This window comes from Protopterus annectens, chromosome 11.part0, assembly GCF_019279795.1.
Source record: "Protopterus annectens isolate FY-2018-M chromosome 11.part0, PAN1.0, whole genome shotgun sequence".
NCBI lineage: Eukaryota > Metazoa > Chordata > Ceratodontiformes > Protopteridae > Protopterus > Protopterus annectens.
Genome location: NC_056745.1, coordinates 771403579 through 771419328, shown reverse-complemented (window position 1 = coordinate 771419328; position 15750 = coordinate 771403579). Strand labels below are relative to the sequence as shown.

The 15750-nt window shown below is 40.4% G+C and overlaps 1 protein-coding gene across 1 annotated transcript in view; it reads left to right on the top strand.

Annotated features, from left to right (window-relative positions):
* Positions 1–15750, top strand: part of CAPRIN2 (caprin family member 2) — a 1868571-nt gene that overhangs the window by 1227265 nt on the left and 625556 nt on the right. The window contains exon 10 of the mRNA XM_044087251.1: positions 942–983. Coding sequence (XP_043943186.1) covers positions 942–983 — 42 coding nt within the window. The remainder of the gene's footprint in view (positions 1–941; positions 984–15750) is intronic.

Below are 15750 nucleotides of genomic sequence, written 5' to 3'. Positions count from 1 at the left end.
TGCCAGACTTCCTATTGATAACATTTGCACAGCAGACACTTGGTCAAAACTTCATACCTTTATCACTCCTTACAAAGTTGACAGGGGCTCCTTTGGATCCACAGTCCTGAGAAATATGCTCCCGTGAGCCACCCAAGGTTGATGGTGCTTGGGACGCTACCCATCAGTGGAGAATGGCGAGATAGAACTTCACATAAAGAAGTTATGTACTTGCCATAACGTTCCATGTGAATTCATCTCTCCTTCATTCTTGCATCCCTCCCTACTACCCCCCCCCCCCCCCCTGGGCTTTTAGATGACAGTTGCTGGATACATCCTGGTTGCTCAGTCTTTCTGTACCTTCTCTTGGGAGTGATAGAATGACATGTGGTATTGTTATACGCAGCAAACAAGATCTGAGGTAACTAGGTGCATCATGTGATAGGGGCTTAACCTCAAGCTGTTTGAAGACCTCTAGCTTTGCAATTGTCCGACTCTGAGCCAAGGGATCGTCTCTGAACCAGTCAGTAAATAATGAAGGCGAGATGAACTCGCATGGAACGTTATGGTAAGTACACAACTTTATGGAGGGTTTGGATTGAAAGGTAATAACATTGATTCAAAATTAATATCTTATAGTAGCACTTTGAAGATATGCTACGGCAGTAATCTTGTACATGATCTAAACCCAGAAGGGTTAGTGTTTTCTCACAGGTGACTAAACTTTGCTGTTATAAGTTTAAGTTTACAGGACTCCATTTCAGCTTGTGTATGCCAAAAAGGTATTGAATATCCTAGGTATGGATCAAGATTTTAAGGTGGTAGAAGGCATTAACATAAGTGCTGTGAACTGTTAACATGCAGTTTACTTGCAAAAGGGCGTCTACAGATTTGTGTAAAGTTAACTGTAGAAACAGATTAACAAATGAGAACATTAATTTGCAACTACTTTTCTGTTGTAGAAAAGGGAAATTCCTCAGAAGCATGTTGTACAACCAAAGCAGGTGAGTATCATAAAACTACTTGGGGAAAATAACATTGTGTAGAATGTCTTACTTTACTATGAAACAGTTTATGTAATCTCATGAAATTTGTTGCTGTTGCATTTCCTTTTTTGAGATGCTACCTATACCTTGCACAAAAGGCTGTATGTTGCACTTTTAAGCTCTGGAGTTGTATGCAGTTTAGCAATACAGTTTGTTAAAGTTTTCTTCCTCTTGGAGGATTATTAGATTTCTTAAGTTTGTCATTGTTCTATTGCATTTTCAGGAGTTCACCATTCTTATTGTATAATCCAAGGTATCCAGCCAGACTCTTGTACAAGGCTGCCAGTCTTGCTTGTTTAGGTCAGAAAGACTGCTCTTTGCCACCCTTGGTATTCTGCACTGATCAGCAGGCAGTTTTTGCTTAAATTAGTGAACATTAAATCAGTCTGTCTAGGGCCTTTAGGTACCAGCTTCAGTGTTTCCACTGTTTCTTTATGGTACTGGCAAAAACTCATGGTCTTTATTAGGATTTAAGCTTGCTGTGTTTAGTAGATGAAGCTTGGAATTAAATTTGGGTAGGAACCTCTAGAGTACCTGTGTCAGTGTTTGTGTATAATGTATTTGTTTACCAGGATGGGCCATAAGTGCCCATTTTCGGTTGAGTCCCAGGGAGAAAAGCTGCACATACAAGACATTTCACAGTACAGAATTGACATAAATTAAGATATTTGGTATATATTATTGGCAGCTTATACAATTGGTGAAAAAAACAGTACATAAGTAGTCATTCTCAAATCAGAGTATATGCATGAGAACATTCCATATGAGTAGTTTTCAACTAGCAAAATTTATATAAGGCACTTCATGCAGTGGATGAAAAGCAGATATAGAAATTGGAGACTAGGTACTTAAACTTTACACACATTTAGGAGGTGTAATATCGGAGCGATAGGTTTTAAGTCTTTTATAGGTTCATAGGTTAGTACTAATCTATGAACATTTAGGAGGGGTAATGTTGGAGCGATTGGTTGAGTCCTGTTGCAGGAATCTGCAAAGTCTGGATATTGCAGATAAGTGGTGGTGTGATAAGGTAGGCTGCGAGAGAACCTGAAGGTTTCGCCTGGGTCAGTGGTAGGTCTAGAAGGGTTAGGAAGAGAAGTAGACAGGAGTGATCAATGGTAGGACAATAAGGGTTAGAAGAGGGAGGTGGACAGGAAGAGAGGCAGAGTAGTAGAGTGGGGGTGAGAATAGTTGATGGTTGAAGTTAGGTTATACGAGATGTGGTGGTAGCACATGTGCACAGCCAAGATGAGCAGAGGGGTTTCAGAGATGTTTTGAAGAGAGTTACTGAGTGGGTGGATCCAAGTGTTGTGGGGAGGCAGTTCCAAAGTTTTGCAATGGTAAAGGAGTAAAGCATCTGGCCAGCAGAGAGTTTGGGTTTTTCTACATTTGCGAGCAGTTGATTGTTGGATCGGAGTGGTCTGTTAGGATGGTATAAAGTACAGAAAGAGCAGGGCACATGGATTATGAATGGGTTTGTGAGCTCTAGTTGGCTAAAGGTGAGATAGGGAGATCGACATTTTAGATTGCATAATGATGAGCAGTGGTGGGATGAGTAGGAGACAGTTACAAACTTGGCATTTTTGTTGTAGCACGAGTCTAGTTTGGATTTCAGAGATGACTGTTGGTGAGTTAGAGGTACCATATGTAAGAGGGTAATAGAAAAAAAGAGGCAAGGAAAAGTTGGGCTGATGCACTGATTAGATGTTTGTCATAGTGTGCCAAGCTTTTGATGTCTTTTTTGACATGGGACTGGATGTGCAGGTAGATTGAAGTTTGTGTTGGACACCGAGGAGTCTTGTGCTAGGTACAATGTAGATGGTACTGTTTAGGAAATTAATGGTAAAGTTCTCTTTGTAGGGGTGTGGACTTTCTGGGGGCAAAGATTACTAGTTTGGGTTTGTTGGGGTTCAGGGCAAGATTAAACATCCAAATTTCAGTGGAGGTGAGGGCGATTTGGGTGAGTTGGTGTAGTTCTGAGGAGTTTGCAGTGCAGATACTGGATTGACTGAGCCTTGAGTGCAGTGTGGAAGCCATTGATAAATATGCTAAACAGAAGTGGGCCCAAAATGAAGCCTTGAACACCAGTGGTGGTTAGGAAATGGGAGTAAGAGTTCTGCCATTTAGTTTGCCTTTTAGTGAGGTAATTAGTGAACCAGTTTAGAGTTTGAGGCGAGGTACCCATGTTAGCAATTAGTTGAGAGTGGGATTTATAGTATCAAGCTTTAGAAAGATCAAGAAATAGTGAAGATATGATTTTTACCAGCATCACTGGCTCAGTTGTGTCCATAAAGGATATGAGGGCAGTGGTGGTACTGTCCTGGCCTAAATCCTTGTTGGATGGGGGCGAGAATGTGGTTGAGTCAGATGGTGAAGTTGAGAATGAATATATTTTTTCTAGAATCTTGGAGATGGGTAGGAGTTGGTGGTGTCCGTTAGGTGCCCCCCCTTGCGTAGAGGCAGGATGCAAGCTTTTTTCCAGATGGGCATACAGGATTCTTGGATGGATCTGTTGAAGTATGTTAATGGGGTAAGCTATTGGGTTGGCTGACATTTGCAGGTATTTGGCAAATATGTTGTCAAGGACATTTGTGCATGGTTTGAATTTTAGAAGCATTTTTTTAATAGTCTAGATGGGAATAGGTGAAGGAGTAAAGTTGGGAATAGGGGGTGTACTGGTTTTGGCTGTGGAGAGGTCTGTGGTGGACAAATTGGTCTTGGAAAAGGTAGCAGGATGTAGCATCTGTGAAATGGGAGTTGAAGGTTGCAGCAGTTACAATGGGTGTTTTTATTTGGGTCTGGGCAAGGATTATTACTAGAGCCTGGGTTGAGAGAGCTCCAGAATTTCTTTGGGTATTGCTTGTTGATTTTCTAATATACGGCAATGTTTTTTGTTGTACTAGGTGCATAACCTGGTTTCGGAGCTGTCTGTTGAACGAGGTCAAATGGGTTTTTCCAGATTTTCCATGATTTGTCTGTACATTTCGTGAGATCCTTAGATCTTGTTAACCCACTGGCATGATAGGTCTTTACTGTCTTCTCTAAGGGGAGTGAGATTGTTATGCTGAGGAAGGTTGAGCTGAACTCAGCTGCCTCAAGGGGAAGTGATTTTTGGTGCATCCAGTTAATGCTAAGTGATTTTTGGTTAAAGCTAGATGGGCAGAACTGAGAATCCTCTGGTAACCTTGTACTGATTATTAATTGTACATTAACATTGTATAAAGGCCGCTAAGTGGTCACTTGTACTATTGGAGAGTGTACCAGCAGATGTAATCTTATTTGGGTTGGACACTAAAATCCAGTTTATTATTGAGCCATTAGTATTTTATTAGGTCTGGTTAGTGTTAACGCGCTGGGTGAACTTCTATAGATATTGTAGTTAGTAGTGCGGGGATATGTCTAGCCAGTTTGTGTCCAAGTATGATTGTCTTTTTTTTAGTAGATGCCCAGGCAAGGATTTCCTCAAGAATTGTGATGTTGCCTGGGGGGGAATGTAAATGATTGAGGTTTTTGCATTTCATTTTAAGGAAAGTAAATTTGGCTGTGGAGAACTATGGAATGTGTTTGTATATGGGACAATGGGGTATATTGGATCCCTCCACCTTTTTTCATGGTCTGTCTGCTCTAAGACAGGTGAAATTGGAGGGAAGGAATTCTATGCCCTTTATACAGGGTTTCAGTTGCGGCAATATCTGGTTCGTTGTGGGCTATCCATGCACAGAAGTCTGGTATTTTATTTCTGATGCTTTGGTTAATTGTAGTGAAGTTTATTGATTTTATGGGAGTTGGGTTGCAGAGAAGAGATGGGACCTGGTTTGGGATGAATGTCCCCGCATAGCAATAGGTTTGTTACAGGATATGGGAGAGTACTGTAGTCTTGATTCTATTTTACTTTGGATAATTTAGAGAGAATATTGTTGTGATGTGGGAGGATTTTCTCTGGTATAAGCTTGTTGTAAAGGCTGGCTGAAATTTGAGATAGTGTGTTCATACTCTATGGGGAAGAAGATAATGGGCAGTGGGAGGAAGAGGTAGAATGATGTAGAGAGGTTAGATGTAGGATATTCTAAGTGTTAAGGTAGGAAGAGTAGTGATAGAGATGGACATTGTAGTATGGGATGTGGGTGACTAAAGGAGTGTGCAGTAGCGAGATGTGGTGGCGAAGAGGGTGTACTGATTCAGTAATGTGGGTTAAGATGCTGGGTATGTGTGGGCTTGGTTGGAGATGTGGCTAATGGTGTAATGGGAGGGGAAGTGTAGATGTGGCTAGTGGTGTAATGAGAGGGGAATTGGAATATATAATTGGGTGGTGGGGTAGGGGAGGAGCTAAAGTATAAATGATTTGAGGCCGGGTGGGAATGGGGGTAGGGCAATGGAGCGGAGTAGGCCCAAACGCAGTGAGTGCGACTGGAGCAGTTTGAAACCATCAGTAAGGTAGGAAATCTGTAGGGAGAGCAGATGGTCTAAGTATTTAAAGATGGCTCTGCAGGTCAGGGGAGGAATAATTTAAAATCTCGAGAGGTAGAGGGAGGGGAATAGGATCAACAGGGCTGGGAAACTTAGATTGTTAGGAGACCGGGGGGGGGGGGCTAAGAGCAAAGTCTTGGAGAAAGCTGAGAGAGAACAGGTTTGACAGGGCTAGGAAACTTGCAATAGAATTATCTTAGAGCAAGAAAAGGGGAGGCTATGATCCAGAGCTTAGAAAAAGCATAGCCCAGGTAAGTACCTAAAGGCGTCTGTGCGTACTCAAAAGCAGATTGAGTATCAGGGAAGTAGAATATAAAATGCGAAACCTTTGGAAAATGTATGTTACAGTAAATGGGAGGAAAGGGGGTGGGGTTCAGTAGTGTGCACAGCAGAAGAATCACTAGGAGTATCAGGGTTATAGTTCATATACCTTTCAAGTCTCCAGTTGACTCTGTGTGCAGTTTTCAAGACACAACAGAAAGCTGCACAGTCAAACCAGCCCTGCATGCACAGGAATCGGGAAACTTGCCAACAAATTTGAGCACTCCGGGGTCTGAAACATTCTTTCTGCACCACTGGGCAGATGTACCAGTTTCACTTACAAAGCATCCATTTCTAAAATAAAATATGGTATTGAATAGTCAAGATGCAGTCTTGAGTATTAAACTAGAGTGCACTTGATAAAGCAGTGTTAATTTCAGTATTTAAATCTGCTTGAAACAAAGCACCTGTGGTTACTATCCAAAGCCTTTGTCAAAATATTTGCATTAAAAACCGAATTATGTGATCAATATCCAGAAAATTTTGGCATAATATGTATAGGACTGTACTGGATTTTTACTTGTGTGCTTAAACATTTTAGGTGTCACAGTGCTTGACAAGTGCAAAAAAACAGTCTAAAATACTAGTAGTGCAACAAACATTTACCTACTGTGAAACTTCTGCAGGTATCAGGGGTCGATAAATGTTTTCCTTTAACTTGTACAACAGTATGGTCAAGTACCACCAAGTAAAACATCCAGTCCTACCCTACTATTGATTTTATTTGAATATGAAACCTTTTCCTTCAAGGCAACTGTCCAGGGTTTACTTTTCTTGTAGCTGAATTTGCATTTCTGAAATGAAAATTGCAAAAGCTTGTCACTCAAAATGGTCCGGTGTTTAACGTGGTCTAATTTAAATGTTACCATTTGCCGTAACAATTGAATTTTTTTCTTTCATCTTTATTCCTTCTCTCAGCTGTTGATACCATCCATATAATCTGTGCTAATCCTCTGCTTTCTTGTATATAGGCTCCTGACTAAAGTAGTTTGAATTCCCTGTAGAACAGGGTAGTTTAGGATTGCATAATCTTTGAAGGGCTGTTTTGAGCTATGGAGTCGAGGCTTGTATACATAAGAGGGCTAAATTCAAAAGGGAGAATGGTGGTGGGGGGGTTAAATGACTGAATGTATATCCTGAAGGAGGCGAGCCATACAAAATGTACTCAAGTTGCAGAAAGTATTCTGAATAAAGCCAACACTGGAGTGGAAACTTTTTTTGCTAATAGAATGGTTAAAAGTAGTGGTGCAGAAGATGGGCAAGAGGTGTTGTATTTACTAGAGAACTGGCATAAGAACCAAGGTATTGGGAGGTGGAAAGGTAGAATGAGATGAGGCCAAGAAGACATTTGGAGTAAGGCTGTAAACTGCCTTTCTTATCAGGGAATAAGTATAGGGAAAGGGGATTTTTAAGTAACTGCTTTAGTATGGTTTGGAGTCTAATCTAAAACTGCTGTTAAGGGAGGATAATGGGTCTTAAAATATTGCATAACTAAGCACTCTGGTTAGAATACAATGGGAAGAGACCGGAAAAGTGGTTTAGAAGCCTACAATGGGAGGACATTTATAGTTCAAGTGTGCAAAAAAGGCCAGGCGATTTGGGATTTTTGCTTAGCACTGTCTGCATATGTATTAATATAGCCCAAGCAGAGGCAAAATATTTTCCTTGAATGGAAAGCAAATGTCTGTGTGGGGAAGAAAAAGGTAACTGGGAACAATTTTTTTGTGTAACTGGTTTGGCAGGCTATTAAAAAAAAAAAAAAAAAAAACCTTCCCAAAGAGTATTCTGTCTGAAATATTGGGGGATCAAATGGCTATAACAAAGACAACTGAGATGTGCCCCAGTATCAGAAATTCCTACACCTACTAAGGCTTTAAGTTTAATAATTTTGGCTGCCAAAAAAGCAGTTACTACATGGATATCAATGTATAAATCAGCTGTATTTGAAGTACTGAATATTGTAAAGGATAAAAGAACTGGCAGAGGGATCTTTAGAAAAGGGAAGCGTTACATAGAAATGGAATTTGTGGGAATGGTACATGCAGAATGATCACGAGGAGCAGTGATTAACTTTTTTTTTTGTATTTATATGCATACAGTATGTATGCTTTCCTTATAACTCTGTCCAAATTTTAATGAGTCTGTAAGAAATTAAGTTTACATTTTCCAACAGTGTCTGGAATGGCAGCCATTGGCAGGAAGTTGAGCTCTTGCCAAGTGGCTTGCCATTGAATGTTGTAGAAATATTTCAATGCAATGGTTAGTTTTGCCTTCATCATAAATTGCAGGCCATACCTGTTGAGATGTTTTGAAGGTCCATGTGGTCCACCTTCCAGATGACCCAACAGTCAGGCCTCAACATTTCTAAGCTAGGTTAAAAAAAAGAATTGCCAATTAGATTTAGACCTCTATCCTGTTAGTGTCTGCCTATACTGGGGCAGGTGTGTAATTGGTAAATGTACCTTAGTATGATAAAACATTCCATGTAAAGGAGGCTTGGAAGCTTTTGGATACTAGCTTGATTTTAGACCTGCATATGGTTGAATTGTGTTCAACTTGAAGTTGCCTTAAATGTTCAGGAATGGTTTTACGGTTTAAAAAGGAACACCACAGGGGCGGCATTTGTCCCATTGTTAACATTTATTTATGGGATACCTTTAAGTCCATTGTATCCCTAATTTAATTAGAAAAATGTTTATAGTAGACATCTGAAGTTACCTTTGACTGATCCCATGTGGAGTACTGAAACAACTGGGAAGGACTGCAACTTGGGATGAAGACTACTTTGAGACTAACAGACCATTCTAAAACATTGGATGGCAGATTAATGTTAGGCAGCATAAACAATTTAGCAATAACTTTTACTGCCAGCAGCTGCCATACTAGACCTTGCCAGAAATATTCCCAAGTCATTAGGGTGGTTCAAGATTTGTTAACATTGTAATACCCAAAATAGACCAGGTTGTTGAGAAATTGCCATTTCAATGACTTACTAATTTTTTTTTTTAACTACTGGAGTACATATTTAGTGTGAAGATCTAGCTATAGGGAGAACACAAACCTTGGACAGTAGCTTAGTATGAATAGGCTTCCATATTCAAAATGAACTAATAGTAAGCAGTGTTTGATTCATCTGGTTGTCAAGGAAACCAATTTTCCATCTTAGTACTGTCAAGAATTTCACGAAGTTTGTATTGCACATTTCACTTGTCAGGTATTGTGGGTCAGAATATCACTGCATGTTTGAAATTAGATGCGTGGTAAAGTTTATGTACATATCTCCATTGGTGCCTATAATGTGAAATATCCAAGTAAGACCCATTTTTGAGTATTGATTGCATCACAGAGGTGCTTCTAATGCATAAAATATTGACAAAGGTTTTGGATAGCAACTGCAGCTAATTTTTCATTTTAATCAGGATGAAATTTAGTTTAGTCACAGATTGGTTGTGTAATCAATTGGTAACATTTCTATTGCCAACAGTAATGAGGTTAAGGCTTTCAAATCAATTTTGGATTTTATATTTGCACAAAACGTCTGCAAGATGCCACTTTCCGTTTCCTACAAGAACTATTTCATTGCTGTTTGAATCACATGATTGAATTCTTGGTTGTTGAGTGCTGATGAGGCTTTGTAAACTTAACCAGTCAGTCTAACCACTGCTGTAGTAAAGGACGTGTGTGCACACAAGTGTCAATATGCCCAGTACTGAACAGAAGCATATACAAGTTGAATTCTGCAAGTGTAGGCAAGATGTATTGATAGTTGTGGGTGATCTCCACCATGAAAGCTGGAAACGCAGGTCAGGTGGTTGGAAACTGTGCTTTAATCTGAAATGGGAGAATGAGTTTGAAAGTAGCAGTTCATTTTACACGTTTCAGCAACTTGAATTGTAAGGTTCCAAAACACTTGCGCTATGTCATTGTATAAAGGTTTAATCTGCACTCTTGCGGCAGTAGAGGGCTGATTTCACTTGAGCTGAGAATTGCTGGTGGAAAGTTCATAATGTGCTTCCCTGACTGGCCTTGGGGCATGGTAGTTTCTGATTGTATACACAAGATTTGTGTGTGAAGCAGCTCTTTATGTAACAGTAAGTGGTGCCTTGTTTATACGCAGTCACCAGAACTTTAAGTTTCTCTCTAAAACCATGTCAGATCTTTACCTCAGTTGTGCATTACTCATGAGGCAACTAGTTTGCACAATGAGCAGCATTTATGCTTTTAGTTAGGACTATTTAAGTCTACATTACCTTAACGGCACCCAGGTCTGTGCTACTCAGTGCATCTGATCTGGGCACTGAGCAGCATAGCTGGCTAGGTTATATGAAGATTACACCGAGAGAGCACCCTTCCCTCATCTGATTACTAACATCCTCCACTACTATCCCTTGCTAAGTACACATTAGTGTTTACAGGCAAGGATGGGAACTTCCTGTTATCTCGTGATCCAGCTTGCTGGACATGGGCATCCTGATGCAATGTAGCAATTGTCTTATGTACACTGAAGCCACTTAAATCTCAAACAATATATGCAAGATGGTAGTTGCACATTGACACTGAAGGATAGACTCCTGTACAGACAGCAGCAAAACTGGTGGTCACACTCCTGTCTGCACCCACAAAGGACCACATGCAGACCTGCATATATGCAGAGGTGCTCACATGTAACTTGGCTAAACCTTTGAGGCCTCAAATGCAGTCATCAGTCTCCACATGCACACAAGGCAATTGTCATGAAGCAAAAGCCACACCTCATTGTCGTAACTACCAAGTCCATAAGGCAAAACACTCCACAACCTAATATCCTGGTCATAGAGAGAGATTCACCGTCTCTTAACAAGCTGGATAAGGAGGAGTTGGTTGCCTTTCAGGGGCCTTTAATTGGGAGGCTTACATGATCACTAACATGCAGGCCTAAAGATTTCTTGACTTTGCTTCAGAACATTTGAGTTTACAGCCAGTCTGCAGTCTCGCTAGAGGAACAAATGCTGTAGATCTGAACTGTCAAATGAGGGAGAGCTGCCCCCCAGTGTGGTGTCCTCAATGGTAAGATTTGTTCACAGGTTGGTCTCTTGAAATAAAGGCAAAACTAGCCCAACCACCCCCCCCCCCCAAATTTAAGAATTTCCCTAAGGCAAATGTCCCTTTCTAAGGGACATAGCATAGTTAGATTTCAAGCTCCTCAGATCCAGAACACACCTATGCAGAGGTGTACACACAAGCCCTGTACCACCATATAAACTGCATATAAATGGCAGTTCCAGACTGAAATAAACCCAGGTCAAACAGCAAAAGTAGTGCACCTTGGTGGACCCCCTGGTATTAAGTTGTACAAAAAAATCCTGTTGTGACAGGGAATGTGCACAACAGAGCAAGTCATCCCACAGCCTAAAGCAAATCAGGGAGCTAGTGAAGTCTCTGAAAGCAGAGTTAAAAATCACCTCCAAAGCTAAGGATAACCTTAAGGCATTTCAGTTGTGGCTGCAGTCTTAATGGCAACACTCGGTGTGCAGAATTATTTGTAATGACATCACCTGTACTCAGATGTATCAAATCTGCTGGCTGACAAAATTCAGTTTAAACTTCACCTCCATCACCAGAGTTATTCCCAAGGAATACCCACCACTTGACTGCCAGATATCACCAAAGAGTAGGTTGTCACTGTGCCCTCTAAATCTAAAAACACTGCTTCATTGGGGCCTGATGCCAAATCAGGTTGCCTGTTAAACGGCTTAAATCAGAACTTCTCAGGCCCATTAGGAGATGTAACCACAGCCTGCTTGACTGGCTTTGTCCTGGTAGTAGACAGCAAGTCATACCTCTAAGGGGGGACCATCTACTGACCCAGCAAATTAGACCCACATGTTTGACTAGTCTTGTATGTAAACCATGGAAAGAATTATCATGGTCCTGATAAATGCCCTAAGAAACCTCCAAACACTGGACTTGCCCAAATTCTGAAATTCACAAAGGCCATAGATGAGGGTGAAACGGTACATACAGCCTTCCACGATATGACCAAGGCATTTCACAGTTTTCTACTCTGGTATTATAAATTCGCAACTGGGTGTAAATCCCTACTATCACCAGATGGCTATTCAGTTGACTGAGAGGACATGTAGTTAAAGTGGGTGAAACCAGATCCAGCAAGGGGCTAATTACTAGTGGTTTGCCACAGAACTCTGTACAGGGACCACTGCTGTTCAGCCTTTACTTCAAAGTATATTCTGAAGTGGAAGGCCTTTGGATGACAGTTTGCTGATGACTATGCTGGGGGCAGTTAGTCCCCCAAAGATAAGACCTCCTTCAGGAGGGTCTAGATCAGGCAAATGATTGGTGCCAGAACTATGGCTTGAAACTACATGAGATTTGTATTATACACTTTGGGAAGTTAAATACCCCTGCAAATTGCATCAGTCTCGCACACCTAAGAGTAGACTTAAAGGCCTGCCATACTTCATAGTGATGTGCAAGTCTTGTGTGGCACAACCTGTAAGTAAAGGCATAGCATTCAGATCCAAGAAAGTTTTATCCCACTGTACTCTGCCCTCATACCAGTAATAGATGCCAAGTGGTGTATTGTCCTATATTGACTAGGCACTTAAACAGCTGGATCAACCTCAGAGGTTCCTTACAAAGAATTATAAGGGTGTCAGCATATGTGGATAGATTAAAAACCCTGTTTCTCCTTACTCCTACCAACTAGTAAGGGTGTGACCTATGCCTGACCTACAAGGCACTCAAATCCAGCCGTGATGGAGCTCCTACACCTATGCAAGTCTAACAGCATGAGAGTTGCTGGAGCTAGGGATCTAAACATAGTGACTCGTAGCATGTTAGAGAGATTCCCTCCTTTGAAACAGTCTTCCTATTCTTGTTGAGCAGAGCCGTCCACTGTCCCTCTTCAAGTACAGTTTGGATCAATGGATGGGGAAGTCACAAATGCACACCTGGGGTAGTGCCCATGTTCTATATGGACAGGAAGCAGTCTGTTAGATACTTGAGGCATAGGCACAAACCCATGCCATCCTCCGTCCTGTGAGGTGTATTGGGAAAACTGCGTTATATTAAGGCATGCAAGGGCTCTTAAGCAGTTAAGTTTACAGAAGATTACATTACTGATTTTGTTTAAATAGGCTATCATTTTTTCAGAGGATGGTGCTGATTTGGGGTACAGATTACTAGGTGCTGGCATGCCTTACTAAGCTAAAAAGTTGAACTAAGCCAGTTAGGTACTTAAAGGATCATGAAAATATACTGCTGAATTTAACTGAAATCATTTGTAGCACTGAATACAAATGATGGTAACAGTTACAGAAAGATGCGAGTTGTATTTGAAAGTGTAAGAGATGCTACAAAAGCAAACGCAAATACTGGCTGATACCATAAATACTATAATGCTGAGAGGTTAAAGCCAGAAGCCGGCTGTGCTGAAATTTTTGAATGTGCTGCCAAATGAGAGATACAGCATGTGCAATGAGACTAATCAAAATGACGTTTTGCTTTTAACTCAACACCTTTGTGATGTGGAAGATCACACCTAGTGGCTTGTACATCTTGCATTCCTGAACATTTTCTGAAAAATAAACTACAAAGTATTTACATCTACTTAGCTTATGCTTTTCAACAGTAAGGTTTTTACTTGGCTCAGTCGGACACTCTGGTCAACAAATTAAGTCAGTACATTTATAGTTTTTCCATAAAAACTATGCATTATAATGCAAATTTTTTGCTGTGCTTAAATGCTCACTTTTTGAAAACTAAAACCTAGACATTGGTAAACATTTTTGTTAATTGTAAGTGTTCATAACATATTCCTGAGTACATGTTTGAAAAATATGAAAACCTATGCTTTTATAATTGGAAATTAGGTTTGCAACTTGTAGTGCAAATAGTTGAACATTAAGGGTTTTACCTGATGTCATGCAACAGTGTCACTAGGTTTTATGAAGTGTTAAGTAAATAAAGAAATTTTTAATTAAACCACTAGCAATATCTTCTGGTGCCATTGAAATGACTGACTCATGGCAACTCTAGACTATTTTTCTAAATAGTTTCAGGTCTTCACAAAGCCCGTTAAGGGTTGATGACATGTTAGTCTGTCACTGTCAAACTAGTGTATTTGAGGTCTTAAGTTACTCTGGCCACTTAGCATATCAGTCATAATGTTTTTCTGCTGTGATTTCCTTCTCATGGTGTCCAAAATAAGATACCTTGAGCTTTTGTTTGAGATTCCAAAGTGAACTTGGGTTTCTGCAGTTACTGTTTTCTGAGCAGTCCATTGGTTTCTTGGTAGTTTACGTCAACACTGGTTCAACTGTCTTCCTATATTTTTGACTGTCCAGTGCTGTTGAGAAAAACAATGGCTTGAACTAATCTGATCTTGAAGAGATGCATTTCTACATTTAAACATGTTTTCCAAACTCTGCATAGCTGCTGTGCTGATGAATGCCATTGAATTTCCATGCTACATGTTAATTCTGTAGTAATAACTGACCTAGGAAGATTGAAGTTGACCACTGTGTTCAGACAGAAGATGTTGCTGCCAGTGGTACATATTTTAATGTTGAGGTGCAGGCCCATCTTGAGGCTCTGCTTAATGCTGGATAGTAAATGTCTCATCATTCTCATACTTCGCCAGGATTGTCTGCATAAGACTGGCAGTTCTGTCACCCATTTGCACTTGACACTTGTTTCATACATCGCCGATTTGTGATTTGGTCTACATACAAATAAAGCAGATAGGAAGAAAGATGTCCTTGACCCACCTTTGACTTTCTCTTAGTTCACTTCAGACTGTTGCTTTTTGGTAGCAATAGATAATGTATGGGTGATTAGGTGCACTGGTAGCAATAGATAATGTATGAGTGATTAGGTGCACTGGTATAACTTTCCTTTTCAAAGTTGTCCAAGGCTTTTTGATCTACACAATCAAAAGCCTTTTTGTAATCAAAGCAGATGTACATGTTCTGATACTGTGCTTTTTCCTGGATCCATCTTAAAATTGCCATATCTCTTGTTCCTTTTCCCTTTCAGAATCCTGTTTGCTCATCTGGGATTTCTCATGCCAGATAAGGTTGCAGTTTCCATTTTGACTAAATTTGTGTTAAATTAGGGTATCCATCACCCCTTTTCCCTTTTCTGCACATGGGGTCAGGGGATTGTCCCTGTTAAATTGACACCCCAGAGCCAGGGGATTCACTGTTAAATTGACACCCCAAAGCCAAAGTTTACACCTCTGGGTGGTTAGCCCTGCTGCAGTAGTTTAAATCCACTCACTTCCATGCGCACACAAACTTATGGCTGGTTTAGTGTCAAATTCACCTACTGCATGTCTTTGAAATATAGGAAAAAAACAGTGCGCCTATGTGAACACAGGGAGGACATATTGGAACAGGCAATAGGATTGCCTTTCTTCATTAAGGGAGAAATACTGACTTTCCAGTTGGCCGTAATTTCCATATTAGCATTGTCAGCAAATCAATAACTTCATTTGATCCAGAACCAGGGGCTGTGTTTTGTGCAAGTTTAGTGCTGCCTCAACCTCCTCCATCACCATTGGTTCCTGTTCGTACATTATAGCCTGGAACTGCTGTTGAATCCATCAGATATGAGTCCATGTTTTCTTGCCACATACATTAAAATTTCTGATTCATTTAGCGTAGTTCCTTAGGCGTCTTCCAGAATATGAATTCTAGGTTGGAATTTTCACCCAGGTTCATGCAACTTTGGAAAGGCTAGTCTTTAATGTGTTCTTATTCTGTAAACATTGATTTTCTTTCTTGCCTTTCAGCTTGAAGATTGGTTGAGCTGCTTAAGTATACTTTTCTCTTTTGCTTTGGCCTCCATGTTTCTGTCTCATTTACAGATTAGTGTAGCAGTCTCTGGTATAGTATTAAAATGACACTAATACCTTTTAACTGGTAAGCTGCTTTAA